Source organism: Perognathus longimembris, chromosome 6 (assembly GCF_023159225.1).
Source record: "Perognathus longimembris pacificus isolate PPM17 chromosome 6, ASM2315922v1, whole genome shotgun sequence".
Lineage (NCBI taxonomy): Eukaryota > Metazoa > Chordata > Mammalia > Rodentia > Heteromyidae > Perognathus > Perognathus longimembris.
Window position 1 is genome coordinate 10141886 of NC_063166.1, and position 20011 is coordinate 10161896.

Genomic DNA, 20011 nt, shown 5'->3' on the forward strand with positions numbered 1-20011 from the left:
CGCACAAAAATCCCTAAACATCAATCCCCCTTTCTCTAACCCCACCTCTATCCTTCATCTCCAAGTTATTTTGCCTCTCTCCTTTGCTATTAGAGATATCTGAGAGTAGGCTGCCTTACAATCTAGAGATTGAAAGATCTATGACTCTTCTCCCTTCTGGAAATACAATATGGGGATGGGTGAAGGGAGAGCAGTAGGGTTGATTATCTTGAGAAAGCACCAAAGGTCTCTGTACTTCTTGGTGTGCTTAAAAAAAAAAAAAAATAAATCAGAAGGCACCAAAATCTCCTAAGTACCTGATTTTGAGCCTCATGACAGAAGGCAGAAGCTACTACTATGGAGAAACCCTCTTTCCTTGCAAATTTCCCCCTGGAAATCAGAACCAGGGCCTTGAGCATGCCTAGCAAAGTGCTCTACAACTAGACAGTCTTTCCAGCTGTGTAGACAAACGACGCCAGTAGGTAGCTTAAATTATAGCAATAGAACACTCAGAAGTCACAAGCCATGATGATATATGCCACCATAATGGCTGGGAATAGTGGCACATGCCTGTCATCCCCAGCAACGGGGGTAAGCACAGGAGAAGGATAGCAGTCCAGGCTAGCATGGATATTAAGGGAAACCCTATCCTAAAAATAAACAATGAAGGCAAAATGGGACTAGAGGTGCAACTCAAGTGTTAGGGTGCATGCTTAACAGCATGAGGCCTCACATTCAGTCCACTATACCACACAGGGGAAAAAAAGTTGTGTTTATTTTTTTAAAGAAAATAATTTCTAAGATTTTTCATCCTATATTCTTCTTCCCAATCCCACTAACCCTCTGAATTTCTGTGTGTTGTAGTTAAATATTTAATTGACATAAATCAGTGTCTCTCTATTCTCCTCTCCTTTGCTATGCTAACTTTCTACCATCTGTCATACCTTGGCCTTAATATCTTGCATTTAAGTTATATTCATGTTATTTGAAAAAAAATCCATCTACAAAAATTTCTCCTAATTACTTCTAGGAATACAAAAAGGTTCCTTCACAAGAAATGCCATATATCTTCATTTGAAATTCTGTTTCTTTTAATAACGAGAAAAGGCAAACATGTCTTTTCAGCTTTCTGTGGCCCTACAGACTACAGGCAGAAGTCAAGGCTTCCTCTTCTCAAGCTGTCTGCTAGATTCCGACAGCTCATGTGTATCAGACCTCCTTATAAAAAGGAACACACTCGGGCTGGTAGCTTACAAACCTACAAAGCACTCTGGGCTCTCCTGAAAAGCCTAATACCTATCCTTAGTTAAGTGCCACTCACGACACTAACAAGAGGGCTTCAGTAGAAGCTAAATTCTACAAGGTGGCTGGTCAGAAAAACCTGTCAGGCCAACAAGGAATAGATACAGGAGTCACACTTTGTGGCTCATCCTTGTTTTCGCTTCTATGTTAGCATAAACTTTCCTTCCTGCCCAACTAAATCCTATCACTGTTCCCTATAGGTGTTTTTTTTGCACCCCCCCCCCAGTTCTCATTGAAACTGACAATAACCCTCAATAGATAATCTTTCCTTCTTATAACTTGTTTGGGTATTTTAAGAATTAATCAATTGATTTTTTTTAAATATTGCTTTTGTAGAATTAATAGAGTGCAACACAGAACAAAGGAACAGTATTAAGGCAAAACAAAACACAGAAAAGCAAGATTAAGATACCCAAGAGAAAGAGCTAATTCTGAAAGTCCATCTACTCAGCCCTCTCATTTCCTTGACTACAAATCATTCTACCACCATGTACCTTTCAAAGGCATACTTAGTGGGACTACCCTTGAACGTCTATCCTATTACCTTTTCCAGTACTACCAGAAGAGTAAGATCAGGTTTATTTTGACCAATTCAAGGTAAAGAGAAAATTTGAGAGGCCAAAAAAGTGTCTATCCATATTTATTTTCATCCAACTGAGTGTAAGATTGACTTTCATTTCATTTCTCAGTATCAGTATTTAAGAAGTTACACTTCCTACAAATATAGAATAAGTCTTCTACTTCCCATAATGCCATAAAGTCTAGAGATAAAATTATACACATATAATTTTACATTGAGTAACACAGGAAGTACCTGTGACCATGGCACTTGCTCCTCTTGCTGACTTGTATTCAGAGAGGACAGAGGGAACATCTTGGTCTCTGAAACACCTATGGTTTGGCCAGGAGTGAACCTCATCTGGGCCTGACTCCTCTGCCAGGAGGCTTGAATCTAAGTGTCTTTTATGGAGAAAGACTGACTACAGAGGTAGAGTAGAAAAATGGATAAAGATGAACAAGACACTTAATTTAGGTAATTTTTCTAAATTATTGTTTAAAAATACTTACAAAAAGTCAAGTACGCTGTATAAATTTTCTACCTTTGTGTGTTTTTAATCTTCTAATTGTTTTGCCTTTTTGCAAGGATCAAGTATGTTTCATATTCGATGATGAAAAATAAAAACAATGGCTGGGTACTGGTGGCTCATGTCTGTAATCCTAGCTACTCAGGAGGCTGAGGTCTGAGGATTGTGGTTGGAAGGTAGGAAAGTCTGTAAGACTCTTATGTCCAATTAACCACCAGAAAACCAGAAGTAGAGTTGTGGCTCAAAGTAGTAAAGCCCTAGCCTTGAGCAGAAAAGCCCAGGGACAGCACCCAGGCCCCCGAGTTCAAGCCCCATGACTGACCCCCTACCCCCAAAATAAAAAAATGATGATGATGGAAGAGAAGGAAAAGGAGGAGGACAAACAAAAAGAAAATGACTTCAGTAATAGGACAAGTTCCTAAAGATTGTAATCTTGCTATGAGAGGCTGTCATCCTGTAAGATGCGTGCTTTAGGTTTAATGAAAGGGAAAAATGTATGAACATTTATATTTTGCTGTTTAAAAGAAATCAGCTTGAATGCATAACTGAGTAGATGCTAAAATTAAACAGCTGATTTGTTTTTAAACTATTTCTGTTTCTAATTTAGCATCAGTTTAATTCAGTTCCTCTTCCTACCTATCACTTAGTTTCCCCTACCCCAAATCTAGTCTGCTGACAATTACTCTCTGGGCAAATCTGTAAGCTTATAAATAAATAATATATGTGCCTCACTTGAACTCCTTCTGATGTGAAGCTAAATTAATCTAAATTCAGATTTCTTCTAAAATGCCCAGCAGTAATTCTGCAGGCTTATCTCCCCGGGACAAGAACAGGAGGTCTTCCTTAGTAGGGCTCTATCAGTGGTCAGTAGGTATAACCAAGTATATCCATAGGTTTAGGAGAGCTGAAGAAAGCTGTCTTAAATACTGGTATACAAAGGAAAGAGAATCCCATTGTAAAACTGGTGCAAAATAAGAGGGAAGAAAATTTGCATAAAATTTATGATGTTGAGGGGCAGACAATTGGAGAGAAGAAGGTTGGGTAAAATATAGTCCTAGTACTCAATGTACAAATGGGCCAAGTAAGTTGAGGGGATAGGTGGGAGAGATGAGCGAGAATAATGGATGGGGTGACACTCATCAAACTGCATTGTACTCATAAACTGACATGCTGAACTGAAAAACCTTTTGTGCAATTACTTAAAAGATAAATTAAAAAATTAAAAATATGATAAAGTATCTTTTGCTCTCATCTGAAAGATGAGGGGAACAGGTATATCTAATATTTTAACTCAGTGGATTCTCCTCAACTCTCTTTGAGGAAAGAATTATCAAGATTTCTGTACTCAAAATCAATTGTTATATAAAATTCCCAATTTTGAAAGTTGTTTGTGGCCATAAAGAATCTTGATTTTTAAGAATTACAAACAAGTTCTTATGTAATCCTAGCTACTTCAGTTGAGGATTGAGGATTTGAAGCCAGCTTAGGCAGTAAAGTCTATGAGACACTTATCTCCAATTAAACACCAAAGAGCTGAAGGACCTTGAGTTAAAGCCCTAGCACACGCACACATACACACGTACACATACACACATACACATACATACACACACGAACATCAAGTCTGCAGCTTAATCAAATGTTAAGGATATGGATAATATACACATATAGACAAACATACAAAGATAAAAAGCCAATGCAGTGTGGGCATCTGAGTGGGAAAACATTAGAATTTTATGTAATATTTTCATTACTTTCTAGCAAGTCTAAAATTACATTTAAAAATTCACAAGTATATTCCACAGTTGCCATATTTGGAAGATGATTGGTGAGAGTGCTTAACATAATTCCTTCCCAGAAAAACTGGTTATGCTTAGCCTGATGGGAAAGCGTGTGACAAATGGTTATAGCACGCAATCAAGAATAAAGGTCAAAGCTCATGCTTCCCCAGGTTTGAAGTGAAATCAACACTTACCTGTAAGCACTTGGCTGATTAAGTCACCGACTTTTACATGCTTATCAGTCTATACTCTTCCAACCCCAGTAAGGACTGGTTTTTAATTGTATCAATTACTGCAAGTACTACTGTTCCAGGAATAAAGATGACCAAGATCTCAATATGTGATTTTAATCTTCTAGAAATGGACTTATCAACAGGTTGCCAAGGAAAAAGTGAAGCTGAATCTTGTCAGTTACAGGAACTATCAGTTAGAGCCAAGCTGGAAAACAAATGCTGCCACAGCTAATATCTCCCATTCAAGACAGCACTAATTCCCTCTTCCCATCCAACCTCTTTTAAAAGCCATCTTCTATATTAGACAAAAAATTCAAGCTATATTGTAATGACACTATCTTTACAGAAGACTTAAACCTTTCAAGGAAAAAAAAAAAAAACAGAACAGCAGCACCATTATATTTTCTCAAGGAAATCCAAGGTAAAGATTGTCTGCTATAGTCTCTCTTCCTTGCTAAAGTAACAGAAAAATGAACATAATCTGAGATAAATGCCCTATTTTCTTGCTCATATACGTATACATTTTTAATAAGTTTTACAGGGCAGATGAATGTAGGAAATGCGTAGTGTATAACAAATTCCCCCATCCATTGAGCTAAAAATCCAGAATTGTGGTACTGTGATTTGGGAATGGCTTTCTGAAACTATGTGGGTGGATATTGGTAATGAAACAAGAGAATTCGGAACAGCAGGGAGCATAAGGCTAAATAAGCTTTAATAGCAGAGTATGGATATGCACCCAAACTATGCTAGATGCATAGTGGGGAAGCTAGAGAATGGAGCCACAGAGGCACATGGCTGTTTAGACTAATCCTAATATGGAGTCCTCCCATGATAGAAATGCCTCCAAGGTTAAACTCAGGACCTGAGCACTGTCCCTGTGCTTTTTTTGTTGTTTTGTTTTTTTCTCTTAAGGCTAGTGTTCTACCACTGGAACCACTGCTCCATTTCCAACTTTCTGGTGGTCAATTGTAGATAAGAGTCTCACAGACTTTCTTGCTCAGGCTGGCTTCAAACAGTCACACTGGGATCTCAGCCTCCTGAGTAGCCAGGATTTACAGAGCAAGCTACTGGCACCTGGCTAAAGAGAAACAACTGCTGGAACAGAGGTTGTCAGAGTGTGGCCCACTTATTTTTACTTACTGAACTTATTTTTGTGCCAGTACTTGGGCTTGGACTCAGTGCTTGGGTTCTTTTCTCTCAGTGTTTTTGCTCAAGGCGGGAGGGTCTACCACTTGAGCCACAGCTCTACTTTGTGATTTTTAAGAAGGCAAGCTTGTGAACTCTCTGTAAGGATTACTTTCCACTAATAGAGTGAAATTTCACTTATTAAACAAGGCCCAAAGAGAAGGTAAAACAAAACAAATAAGTTCTCATACTCAAGTTTCTTGATGAGACAAAGGGATTTGTGGCTTCCTGTCATTTATATTTATAGTCCTGACTGGTTCTTCCCTGACTCCACTGACTGACCACCTTCTTCCCAGATCTGCATTCTCTAATGTGACTGGGCCAGATTCCAAGTCCACCTCCTTCCCCAATCACACAGTCTTTGACTTCTCTCACTTGCTCAATACATCCTTCAGATACTTTCTGCTCACATTTCTGTTATCTGCAAAGCAGTCAGTTATCACGTGAAGAGCTATTACTTTCAGCTTATGGCATTATCTATGTTTTCATCCAGAAAACAGTGATGTTCTAGGATGAACTGTCTAGTTCATCTTGTCTCAGCCAACTATCTCTACATGGGAAGAGAATATCAGTATCTCTATCTTCTTCCTAATACCCTTGGAAGGAAAAGAATGTATCAGGGGTTTCTGCCACTAGTTAATACCTCTCCAATTTCTTCTCTAATATTTCCTTTCTTCTATTCCTGGATGCCTTTTGTTTGGATTTTAACAAGGGTAAAACATATTACTATTTTAGCCATCTCTACATTGTAATAATCATCATCATTACATTACTATTATTACTGTTATTATTATTAGGTAATGAGGCTTGAACTTGGGGCCTGGGTGCTGTCCCTGAGCTCTTTTTGCTAAAGGCTAGTACTCTATCACTTTGAGCTACAGCTCCATTTCTGGTTTTCTGGCCATTAACTGGACATGAGTCTCAGACTTTTCTGCCCTGCCTGGTTTTTTTTCCCCCATTCCTTTCCCCTCCCCTACCCATCTGGCTTTGAACTGTGATCCTCAGATTTCAGCCTCCTGAGTAGCTAGGATGACAGGAATGAGCCACCACTGCGTCAGGACATTCATTATTTTTTTAATAGTGCAATTAGCTCTATAATGAACAATTCTGCATCCTGATTTTATTTCCTTATTACCAAGGGCCTGTTAGTGATCTCAGATCATATTATACTAACTTCTTTCGGTTTGTCTAGTGGTCTGCAAACCACAGCAACAGCTTTCCCTAATCTTCCCATTTCCTGACCCCTCTTTACATGTATCTTTAATGATTCTGTAAAAAGCTTCTTTAACTCGCCCACCCTTTCTTTCCTGTTCCCCTGAGAATAGTCAGTCCTTAGCTCCTTGTTCTTCTGCATCCATTTCCTTACTCTCTACACAGCTTAGTTGTTGCTTCTAGGTTGATAATTTCCATACTAGGTTCATATTTATAATTCCCTACCAGATTATCTAAAACTTAATCAGAAGTCAAGAATAGTTTCAACCGGTTTTCCTTTCCTTTCTTTCACTGACATCACCACATCCTCTCCTTCCTCAGTTCCCTAGGTTCGTACTTTACATTCTTTATTCATTTTACTCTAATTAGCTGTCAATTTGTGTCAGTTATGTTTTCAAAAAACAAAAAACTTCCCAGACTCATCTCTCTATTTCTTGAAACCCCCAGCCACTTCCCACAGAATTCTCTTAATAAGTAAATATAAAATTGATTCTCTTGATAAATAAATTTTATTTTAGATGCACAAGAAAAAGCCTCTTTACATTAACTTAATAACAAGGCATTTTATGAACTAAAAGGTAACATTCTTAGTTGGTTTAGGCTTTAATGATAAGATTATCATGTGAGTCTTAAAAATTATATACTTAAAGCATCAGAAAAAAACTAATAATTAATGTCTGACTTTGTCTTATATTCACATAACATGATCATTTCTCTACTTGTAGGTAGTCTCTTGATAGGTTAGTCTGGAAGATATCGTATAAAGTGTATCACTTAAGGACACAAGTGATAACTTGTGAACTACCATGTGAACACTCATAAATGCCTCTATCAACTGGTAACCCTTCTCAAAAGTATTCTTTCCTAAAACAGGGCATAAGATATCACAAGAAATGTACACACTGCCCTACTACGTAACTGTACTCTTTTGTACCTTTTCCTTGTCAAAAATATTTGTGTTCGGGGCTGGAGATATGGCCTAGTGGCAAGAGTGCTTGCCTCATATACACGAGGCCCTAGGTTCGATTCCCCAGCACCACATATACAGAAAATGGCCAGAAGTGGCGCTGTGGCTCAAGTGGCAGAGTGCTAGCCTTGAGCAAGAAGAAGCCAGGGACAGTGCTCAGGCCCTGAGTCCAAGGCCCAGGACTGGCCCCCCCACCCAAAAAAAAAATTTGTGTTCAATTAATAAATAAATTAATTTTTAAAAAAGTATTCTTTCCTGTCTCTGATATAATTCCCTATCTCAAAAGTCTATTTACTCTGATTTAGTGACGTATGTGGTGAAAACTAAACAGCTGTATCTCAATTTTACCAAGTATTAGATGTTCATGTGCTACCCCAAAGTATTGCTATATTTGAAGTTTTCCATTCATTTGAAAATAGGATCTATCACTTTTTCTCCACATTCCAGTATCTCTCATTACCTCTAGTAATTATAAGCATTTCACTAGGGAAGTCACTCTTTAAAAGAGATAAGACTACATTGGTATTGTTTTTGCTCCTAGTGATTGTTGTATTCCCCCAGTCTTTGTGAAATAAATGTAAGTTACATCTGTTGTTCTCTAAAGCTGCACCATTTATCACTTCTTTTGCATGTCCCTATGGCATCACCTAGTACGTGACTCTGTCATAGTGGTCTTTTAATAAAGTGCTGGACTGGCTGGCTAACCACAGAGCCCCAGCTGGCCCCATCTTCCACATAAACAACCACTTCTGAAGATGTGATTTATAACCATGACAACAGGCAATACAATAAGATTATGGCTTTAATCGGTCATGATTATGAAATATTTCTGAAGACATCTCATGAAGGAGATGCGTTAAAAGCAGACACAGGTATGAGGAATAAGTACCAGCCCACCTGATGGCAGGAGAGGCAATGGGACTGTCTCTCTTCAGACAGATGAGCAAGCAGGAAAACGGATAACACAACTTGTCTTGAAAGCAAGGAGCAAGATGAGGCAGTAAAAAGCCATCAGCATACATCATCCTATCATGGCCCAGTGTCATCTCCAACCCCTATTAGCTGTCGCTGCATCAGCGCAAGTCCCTGACACTTTATCCTGTTTATAATTGCTGATGAGCAGTAATAAGGCCTCCATGCCTCAGCTCCCGTCCGTTCCACTTCGGCACCCACCTATTAGGTAATAACTTTTATTTACAGCCTTGCTTGATGCACTGTTCTATTAGTACAGCCAGGAACTGAGTAGGGGGGAAAAGTCTCCTTAATGGGCAGCATCATTGCAAGGCTCTGATGATTTATAATGCAGCCTTTTGTGGCTGTTCTAGCACACTGCTTCCAGTAATACCGCTACATCTCTAACATGCTGCCCCTGGCAGGCACATACATGCTATGCAGCAGCATCTGAAAAGTAACCTCAGATCCACCCTCCACCAAAAAAAAAAAAAAAAAACACCTCCAAAAGCCAAAAAGGGGGAATTAAATTTGCAAGAAATTCTTTATAAATAGTGTTAGTTCAGGTATTCTGCACCAGTGGAGCATACGAACAACTAATTAATGTTAAGTTCAGGACTCTTTCTCCTGGTAACATATAATAAACAAACCAACAAAAAAACATAGTTTCTAGCTGCATTCACTGATCTAAGAGAAGTATATGGATCACAAGAAGGTTAATGCCAAAGCCATATATGCCCCTTAAAACAGCAATGAGACACATTATGCTTCTCTTTCCTTTTTATCCTGGACTATATTTTTATTTTTCATGTACAAAAATTCCTCTTGACAAGACTGGAAACCTGCTTGCTATTCACTTATGTATTAACCTTTTCTCAGGATAGGAGCCTTCTAGTGAGTAAAATCCAAACAAGACCTCTAACACGAGCCTTTGACTTTAGCATCAAACACTGAGCTGGTCTACAACACAAACACAGGGACTGGTAGCAAAGAGGGCCTGTTGGGGCTGGGGATATAGCCTAGTGGCAAGAGTGCCTGCCTCAGATACACGAGGCTCTAGGTTCGATTCCCCAGCACCACATATACAGAAAACGGCCAGAAGCAGCGCTGTGGCTCAAGTGGCAGAGTGCTAGCCTTGAGCGGGAAGAAGCCAGGGACAGTGCTCAGGCCCTGAGTCCAAGGCCCAGGACTGGCCAAAAAAAAAAAAAAAAGAGGGCCTGTCATCTAGAGGGACAATTAAAAGTAAGTAAGCTTTCCCTGACATGTTCTGAAATAGATACATGGTATGAGATATCTTTAAACTCAATGCTGTTATATATACTGACTATCAGATCATCTAATTATGTACCTTACTCCCTCATTGTATTCTTTAGCATAAGCAACTGAGGTAGACTAAAGTTATTACAGGGAAAAAAAATATCAGCAAGAACAAGAAGATAAAGCATGCAGATTACTTCCCTCTTCTTGCTTCTATTCAATGGGCCAATGCTACATATGGTCAGCAGCTCCATGACCACCTTAAACATCACAATAAACTTCAGTGAGAACTGCTTCTTTAATGTGGTTGAACATGGCAAGTGGCACCTTTTCAATTAGAGAAATTTTTGCCAAACATTTAGTATTCGTTTTTTCCCAGAGCCCAGTAACCAAATGAGCTCCTTGAGGACTCCAAGATGATGAGTGTACAAGGTAAAACATTTTTTAAATTCTTTTTTCTTTGCCATGACAGATTTACTGTTTTGATCTTTCCTCAATGGTTATATTAAATGCTAATAAAAAATGAAAGCTTTATATCTCCCCTAATATTCTTCTGATGAGAACCTGAATATTACATAAGTAGGTCAAATTTCTAATTTTCTGCCTCAAATGCTGATACTGCAGACCTGAGGGAAGAGCTGTATCTGAAGGACCAAAAAGAAAAAAAAGTGAATCAGAGATGAGCAAGTACTTAAGCCACCTCCTCTTTCAAACCCAACAGAGCACGAGACCAAAGAAACGGAAAAGCCTGTAGTGAGTGATACTGACAAGTACAATGTGCAGTTACTGATTCAACTCTTTAGGATAGAATGTACCAGTTGAAATGTTTCCATGAATATTGACCCTACTAGGAGATAAAATACATAGAGGCAGATATTTCTAAGATTTACAGGACCATCTTTGATTTAACACCTTTACCCTTTAGCTTCTGAATCAACTTAAAAGATTTTATATAAACCTCTTAGTAACATAAAGGAACCTAACAGCAATGAAACATTTCCCTTTGAGAAAGTGTTTAGCACATTAATCTTAACTCCCAGGTGATATGGGGGCTCTTCTCTTGTCTTTGTAAAAACAGATCATAATATCACACACAGCCTGCCTGAGAGAAGTGAGTAAAGGAAAGGCTGATGGGGGTGAGGTGGGGGCAGCGATGAACAATACAAGGCTATTCTAGTTCATGTCTTGTCTTCATGGTAAAAGTAAAACAGGTCACCCCAAAGAGTAAATATGTGCAGGGAGGAGAGAAAGGATGGAGGTAAATACAGCAGGCAAGGATATTAAACTGAATTAACATGCTAATTCTTACAGAGCAGAAAGATGGTGCTTTTTGAAAAACCTGACTTGTTTCTAGTCTCGTTTGCTTTAATCTCAGGCAATACAACAGTTCCCTTATGGCTCCACAAATGGTTATTTTACTTTCTACTCTACTAATTACAATTATATTTTAAAATATACACAGCATTTAAAAAAAACTATCATTTTTCAATTCTATCAGAAGGGGCTAAGAATGTAGTTCAAGTAGAACACATGTCTAGCACTCAGGCCCTGAGTTCAAAACACCAGTAATGCCAAAAAAAACACCAAACCACAAAGTCTACATCTATGAGAGAAAATCATCTACCCAATATAATTGCTAGCATAAAAGTAAAATTGCATATAGACATAATGAGGCAAGTCTGTTGATAGTATTATATAATTAAACCTGCCTATGAAATGTTCCTTTAAAAAACATCTTGTTGGTACTATGGTTTGAATTCAGGCTTGCTATGTAGAATGAAGGCCTGCAGCCCTTCTAGCCTTTTATAAAATTGGGATGGCAGATAAATGCCAGTGCCAGTGTGCTCAGTTTTTTCTATTTCTTTTTCTTTGTTTTTGAGATGGGGAGGGAATGGAGTCACAAACTTTTTTCCCATGCTAGCCTGGTACTCTAATATTCCTGACCTCAGCTTTCCACGTAGGCAGAATTATCGTCATGAACTACTTGCACCTGAATTTTTTCTTATTGTAACTACATAAATAAAGGGACTGTAGAGACAGGTGTAATGGGAATCCCAGCACTCCTGACACCAAGGTAGGAGAATCACAAATTTTAGCCGGCCTCCACTACATAGTGAGACCCTGTCACAAGCAAACACAAACCAAAAATAAAAGAGGTGGGAAAAGAAAATACTGCAAAATGAAAGCAAAGTAAAACCTTATGAGAGTAATCGAGTCTGAAGGGAGCAATTCCTTTCTAAACGTTTACTATTAGACCTACTCAAGCAGAGCTAAGGATCAATATGTCGCTTGGATGGTGCTGGCCCAACCTATGCTAAAGGAGGAGAGTTCTTGGATTAGTCACTGCTGCTTAAGAATCTTTCTGAAGAGAGACTTCTGAAGAGACACTTCTCCAAGTTCACTAAAAGCCAGACAGTTCATTTATTTGCTCATTACAGATTTCAATTTCAAGGTACATCAAACTCGAAGTAAAATAAATACAAATAACATTTCTTCTACTATAGCTCTGCAAATAAGTCTTTAATAATACTCGGGGCTGGGAATATGGCCTATTGGTAAAGTGCTCGCCTCATATACCTGAAGCCCTGGGTTCGATTTCTCAGCACTACATATATAGAAAAAAGCCGGAAGTGGCACTGTGCACAGCTCAAGAGGTAGAGTGCTTGAGCAAAAAGAAACCAGGGACCACTAGTGCTCAGGCCCTGAGTCCACACCCCAGGACTGGCAACAAAACAAAACAAAACAAACACAATAAAACAGCCTAAGAAAAGGCCATAAAGTCTTTAATCACAAAAAATAGCCCCATGAAGCTATACATTTGTCCAAATACTTTCCAAATAAAACTAGCCAAAGAGATGACAATAGCTCAGACTGTAGTGTTTTCATTGATGGCATAATTAGGTGATTAGAAAAGGTAAGAACAAGGCTGGGTGTGGTAGCCAGAAGGCCAAGATTGGGGGAAGGGCCAAGATGAGGGAGATGCCATCTCAATCAATAGAAGTAGCACAATAGTTGGGCAAAGCTTAGGAAGCTGAGATCTGAGGATCACGGTTCCAAGTCAGCCAGTACAGGAAAGATGAGACTTTTACCTCCAAAACTACTCAGAAAAAGCTGGAAATGGGGCTGTGGCTCAAGTGCTAGAGCGCTAGCCTTGAACACAAAGAGGTTCCAGAATAGGGCTCAAGCCATGAGTTCAAGCCCCAGGGCCAGCAAAAAAAAAGGGGGGGTGGGGAGGAGTGGTGCAGGTGTGTCATCTTCAATAGTCTGGGGAAGTACAAACAGGACTACAGAATGACTCGAGTGGTAAAGCAAGCACCTCCCCAGTAAGTTCAATCTCCAGGAGCACCAAGTCAATCTTCTGAGGGTTTGATGCCAAGGACAAACCCTCCCTCCTCACCATACCCTTATTCTTCATAGAAATAGGAGAATTAATAGAGGAACACACAGAAAACATTTTCAGATCCTTCTCTCTAGTGATGTGAAGGTGTACTAGGCTTTCACTCTTCATTTCTGATCAAAATCAACGTGGGACTTAAGAGCATTTTTCAACTCTTTGCTGGCTGTGAGATATCTCCCAGTGCTGCAAAGGATGTAGGGGTAGGGTGGGATGAGGTCATTCATACATTCCTTCACTTAATTTTTCTGTGCTTAAACAGCAAAGTGACCATGGTGCTGCTTATTTTCCTCTGACTGTAACTGTTACTGGGTTCTATGTGGCTAAAAAGAAGCATCTAGAAATATAAGTCTTCCCTCCCAGCTCAGAAGGACAAACTTTGCCACTGCAGCTCTTTTTGAAATCTGTGTCTTAGAGTCAATGTACTACGAAGTGATACTCATTTCTCTCGTTCACGTTGATGGCAGCAGACCAAACCAGTCCACCTTGCTGACCCTCTCTCTATTCTGACAACATTCGTTCACTGACCAAAACAGTCACTTAAAAAAACATAAATGGAGAAAGTAACCAGGCACTTGGGTCTCTATGTAATAAATAAATCATGTAATAATAGTGGGTCTAATGCTAATCCCTTCCCCACCAAACCTGACCATGGGCCTGGGCGCTGTCCCTGGGCTTTTTTTGCTCAAGGCTAGTGATCCACCACTTTGAGCCACAGCTCCACTTCGTTTTCTGGTGGTTAGAGACAGGAATTTTATGGACTTTCCAGCCTGGGCTGCCTTTGAACCACGATCCTCAGATAGTGGAATTACAGATTCCGCAGAATTACAGACATGAGCCACCAGTGCCCAGCCTAATGATAATCTTTACAAAGATTAAGTAGATTAAGAAAGCCTTTAAAAAGTTCTCAAAGTACTGAAAATGAGTTGTTTACTAAAATCATTAGTTTTTCTTCCATTGCATATATTGGGCCGTGAACCTTTTGTGTGTGTGTGTGTGTGTGTGTGTGTGTGTGTGTGTGTGTGTATAGTATTCTTTGTTTATAAGCCACATATACATATATGTATATGCCAACACACACGTGTGTATGTGACACACATATGTATTTGTAAAAACTTTTTTTTTCTTTTTTTGCATCACTGAGGTCAAACCCAACTCACATACAAAATAAAAGTTTTTAAAAGCTGAGATAGGGCTGGGAATGTGGCTTAGCAGTAGAGTGCTTGCCTAGCATGCATGAGGCCCTGGGTTTGATTCCCCAGCACTACATATAAAGAAAAGGCCAGAAGTGGTGCTGTGGCTCAAGTGGTAGAGTGCTAACCTTGAGCAAAAGGACAGTGCTCACGCCCTGAGGGCAAGCCCCAGGACTGGCAATAATAATAATAATAATAATAAATTTCTTAAGAGCTGAGATAAAGCTGTTTTTTATTCATGTCCCCCATACCTCAACAAACTACCATTCAGACTTGGGGAGGGGGGTGGTAATGTCTGCACTAGAATTCAAACTCAGTACTTGACATTTATGCTCACTGGTTAGCACTCTACCCCAACTGAGACATGTCTTCAATCCCTTATTCAGACTACTAATTTAAAAGTCACTTGATTCTACCCAAAGTATACTTTTTTGTTTGTTTGTTTGTTTTGTCCTTTGAAACAGGTATCACCATATATTCCAGGTTGGCCTCAAATTCATAATTTTCCTGCCTCAAAAGCACTGGGATTACAGATACGTACCACCACAGGCAGCTTAGTACTCTATTTTTCTAATACACATCACAACTAATCTCAAGACTGTTTTTGTCTAAACTAGAATAAAAAAACTAGCTAGGAGGAAATCAGTAAGACCTCAGATCTCAAGCTATGGTTCCTAAGAAATGACACCACTATAAAGTAATTAACTATTGACCACCTCTAGCTGGACCTGTGAGGGATCTGTCTGGGAGATTCTGAAGACAAGCATGAGAGAAGCACCAGAAATAATTCTCAAATGGCATGAATGTGTGTGTGTGTGTGTGTGTGTCTGAAGACAAGCATGAGAGAAGCACCAGAAATCATTCTCAAAAGGCATGAATCCGTGTGTGTGTGTGTGTGTGTGTGTGTGTGTGTGTGTGTGTGTGTGTGTGTGTGTTAGTTTTTATTGGCTAGGTTATCCAGGGAGGGGGTTTCATTGACATTATCTCCACACATTTCAGCTCCTCTATCACACTCCCTGCTCCCCTCTAAAAAATAGCATCTTCAGTGTTTCCCTGTTCCATTTTCATTGCTGCAAAAACTGACACCATCTAACAGGTGCCCACTATATACATGCAATCTTTAATGATACTATAAATACCAGTTACAATCATTTAGTCTACTGTGTGAGTTTTACATACTGCTTTTCTTACATTAAACCTGAGGTAAACATAACCCACCTTATAAAAGAAACGGAGTTTAAAATGTCAATTTACCTAAAATTACAATTTGCAAGTGGCTATAGCTAAGACTTGTAGAAATCTAATTTTAGAAACATATTTTAAAAACTATACTATTTTCTATGTTTCCAAATACATGGATTTTTTTCGCTCAAATTTCAGTCAATGGTATGCTTCTCCACTATCTGTTAAATAAATAATAATTATGAGGTAATGAAGTGTGAAAAGTTATAGTAAACAACACAGGTTTTAGTCTCAGATTCATGTTCAATCCCTGGCTCCATTACTCATTTGCAATATACACCTAAAAATACTAGTTTCCAGTCCTACTATAATATTGACATGCACTTAAACTTTGGGGTGCTAATTTTTTTCACCTGTGAAAGAAGAATGATAGTATCAATCTTACAGAACTGCTGTAAAGGTTAACTGAACATGCATATAACATATGCTGAATGGTATATAGCAGTGTAGTAAGCACATAATGAATGTTACTCTGGCTTTTAGTATTTACAAAAGAGTATGGGAGCAGACAGAAGGACAGATCTATCTACAAGATGGAATTAAGCACATGATATTCAAGAGACGTTCCTAATGGTTTCAGTGTCTAACCTCAGTACACAAGTCTCTTTCTCAAATGTCTCAGGACAGATGACTCAATACAATCAAAGCTGACTCCTTCTCTGCCACCTAAGCATGCTGACAGATAATGCTGAAAGTAAGCCCTGTCCTCAGGGACAAAAAGAAAATGTGCATAAGGAGAGGTTAAGATGTTTAGGCGTACATGTGTGAGATAATGAGAGGCACTGAGCTTATGAGCTTTCTAGAACTTATTTAAATGAAGATCTAGGTCCTACTAGAAAAATGATGGAGAATTTCTGGTTTTCAAGGGGAATTTATAAAATGTCTAGGTCATATCCTAAGATTCCTGGTAAAGTTTGCTGGAAAGAAATAGAACAAAAGTATACTGTGCAGGGCAAGTATAGGACCTGAAATCCAAGCGCTCTGGGTATTTTTTAAACAATATAATTGTATTGTTCTTATGAAGGTATTGTTCAAGCGGTTACCATTTCATAAGCCATGTAATGAGAATGTATTAGGTGTTTTTAAGCTTCTTGTTGGAGTGGATCGACAGCTGGCTTTCCACCTTTGCAATGGCTAATGAGGACAATCTGCCCCACTGAGGTAGAGAAATGCACTCTACCTAGCTGAGCTTGCTGACTGGGCAAGGAATGGTAAGAGCATGCAGGATTATCTCACACTTCTGGCTCAAAGCTGATCATTTGGAAGATGAGTAAAGTAAGGTTTTCTTTAGAGTTCAATGTCTAAATATTATTCTAAAACCTTGCTAAGGTAAGTCTGTATGGAGTTTTAACATTAGATTCTGAATATTTAAAGGTGCTAAGATTTAAGTGTAAGTTGAACATAGAAATAGTTTTGCTATTTCTGTGGGGCAGTTACAAGGACACTTTTAGTTATGAAAAAATACTTTGTGACCTTTTGAAAACAATATAATTATTTGGACTTCCAAATATAATCCTTGAGTTATTTTAAATAGCAGGCAGTATTATTAGAAAAGGCAAGTATTATTTAAAATAAATTAGACTATAGGCAAAGGAAGAATGAGCATTAGGACTGCTCTTTCGAGAACTACAAGATTTACACCTAACAGTTAATAAAAATGTTGGCCAGGCACTTGTGGCTCACACCTGTTATCCTAGCTACTCAGGAGACTGAGATCTGAGAATCAAGGTTCAGGGGCAGCACCGGAAGGAAAGTCTGTGAGATTCTTATCTCTAATTAATCACCAAAAAGCCACAAGTGGAGCTTTGGCTCAAGTAGTAGAGTGTTAGCTTTGAGCAAAAAAGCTCTGGGACATTGCCCAGGCCCTAGTTCAAGCCCTAGGAGTGGCACAATCCCCCCCCCCCCCCGCAAGTCACAAATGTACTAGATGTTCTTAGGATTCCATGCCTTTGAAGAGAATGATTCCTGAATATCTTAGGGCTTTCAGATAAATGAGAGAAAATAATTCCCCAAACTCCTAAGATACTACAAATTCAAGTCAACACACTGATCTTCCATACTAAAACGTCTTTTGTTCTGTTAAACATTATGCTTTTAGGAGGGGGGTATGAGGGACAAGGTAACAGACTGTACAAGAAATGTATCCAGTGCCTAACGTATGAAACTGTAACTTTTCTGTACATCAGTTTGATAATAAAAATTTGGAAAAAAAAACATTATGCTTTTAAAAATTTCCTTATGAAGATCCAAGACACAACATAAATTAGCCACATGATATACGCTGGGCAATGGTCTACATTTTATGTATGTTTTATGTCTTGAAACATTCTTTATATACTAGGAAGTAGGGAATGTTTTCTTTTTTCGGATGGTACAGGAGTTGGCTTCACACTTGCTACACAGGTGACCTATCATGTGAGCTGTGAGCTACGACCCCCTCACCCCAAAGCCTTTAGATCTAGCTACCAGCATCACTCAGTCAATCTGATCCCCAAGAACACCACACTGACCTCTGCTGACACTCAATTTCCAAGCATAAAACCTATCACTTCACAACTGGCGGAAGCAATTAGAGAATACCCTGGTAAACACACCAAGTTAGAACCCGTGGCTAATTTTTGAGAAGAATTCTGGTATGGATGAATTCATGTAAGAATGATGTACATACCTGTACCACAGGATCTTTTGGTTGGTGTGATTAACGAGACATGAGCTGTGTCTGTGCATGGCCCACCTAGAAACAGAAAGGCAGGCACATCAGTCAGATATCCTCCCCCAGGCCCACAGCTGCTACCATGAATAAAGAGAATCTAGACAGCAATGAAACAACCTGCAAGCTATGCATGAGGAGGGACAGTAGGAAAGACAGTAATTTTGATCTAATTCTGAGGACCTAATTCTGTTTCTGCAGTTCATAGTCTATGGATATTCATAGTCTTTCTACATTAGAATATGCTTCTCATAAAAAGTCAATCTCCTATTGTAGTAAGAAGTTGAAGGAAACCAGATACAGTATAGCAGACACGCTGTAATCCCCTCTACTCAGAAGACAGAGGCAGGAGAATTATGATTTTTGAGGCCAGCACAGACAAATTTACCAGACCCTGTCTCAAAAGGAAGAAATTAAAATGAAAGAGTAGGAATGTAGCTCGTTGGCAGGCCTAGCGTGTACTAGACTCTGGGTTCAAACCCAGCATCATGTAACAGTAAGAGAAAATGAAAGGTAAAGCTTTGGTTAGAATTCAGATCCAGATGAAAAGAAATTCCCCATAAATGTGGGGAGATAAGTTCTCCAACAGAGATAAACAAAAACATTCCCTTTTGATCTGAGTGTTCATTCTACTTTTCAATATATTGTAAAACTAGCCTTAAAGGGGAAAAATCCTTAGGAAACAACAAATTGGTTGTCATAAGAAATAAGAATCATTTGAATATGTAAGAAAAGCAGTGCGGACTAAAGAAGAGTCTCTACTCTCATCATAAGCAGTATGATATGGAGAGGGACTTCATGGAATTGTGGTGGGCCTAGAGATCTGTAGCATAGGCATAATTCAAGAATATGCAAGTGATTTAGCTAATCAGCAAGAAAAGGCTGAAAAGGCTGTAATTTCTGTAAGCTCATAACCACCAACACATTCTGAAGTTGATACTGATATGTGCCCTAAGCCTCCTTCCTGCCTGCCCACTGCCACACCACTGACCATGTCCAGCCTTCTGAAATAGGAAGTTACTGTACCAATATGAAGGCCAAGTAGGTCTTGACCTACCCTGAGAAGGGCAGTGATACTGATCAAAATGGGACAGAATACACAGCAAACGTGATACATCTACTCTGAAAGGGCTCCCTAGGTGACTACAATTAACAGAGGGGAAACATGCAATAGTAACTTGCAGTAGCTGTATATCATCTATGATGAAGCTGTGTATTACTGAAATCACCACCTGAGAAGAAAGGAAAGATGAGAGGGAGAGATCTGGGACCTGCTCCTAGTGATTATGCCCCTGAGGTTCATGGGTTCAGGGATTTGGGAGATCCCCCTACTAAGACGTTCTCCATGAAGCCCACCTGCTCTCACATCAAGGCAATGTGGCAACAACACTTAGTAGGTATAGAACACAGAGGGGAGATTCTTAGAAGGAAAACTGAACAAAAACATTGTTAATTTCAAAACGTATTAGAAAAGATCTACAGGGAGCATGTAATCTTACACTCATGATATATGCAGG

The 20011-nt window shown here is 39.1% G+C and overlaps 1 protein-coding gene across 2 annotated transcripts in view; it reads right to left on the minus strand.

The window, feature by feature from the left end:
- Window positions 1-20011, minus strand: part of Zfand3 (zinc finger AN1-type containing 3) — a 191300-nt gene that overhangs the window by 36034 nt on the left and 135255 nt on the right. Inside the window, exon 4 of one of the 2 annotated variants that reach the window (XM_048347834.1) lies at window positions 18453-18518. The exons of the other annotated variant lie outside the window; for it this stretch is intronic. Within the exon in view, the coding sequence (XP_048203791.1) occupies window positions 18453-18518 (66 nt within the window). The remainder of the gene's footprint in view (window positions 1-18452; window positions 18519-20011) is intronic. 2 annotated transcript variants of the gene reach the window in all.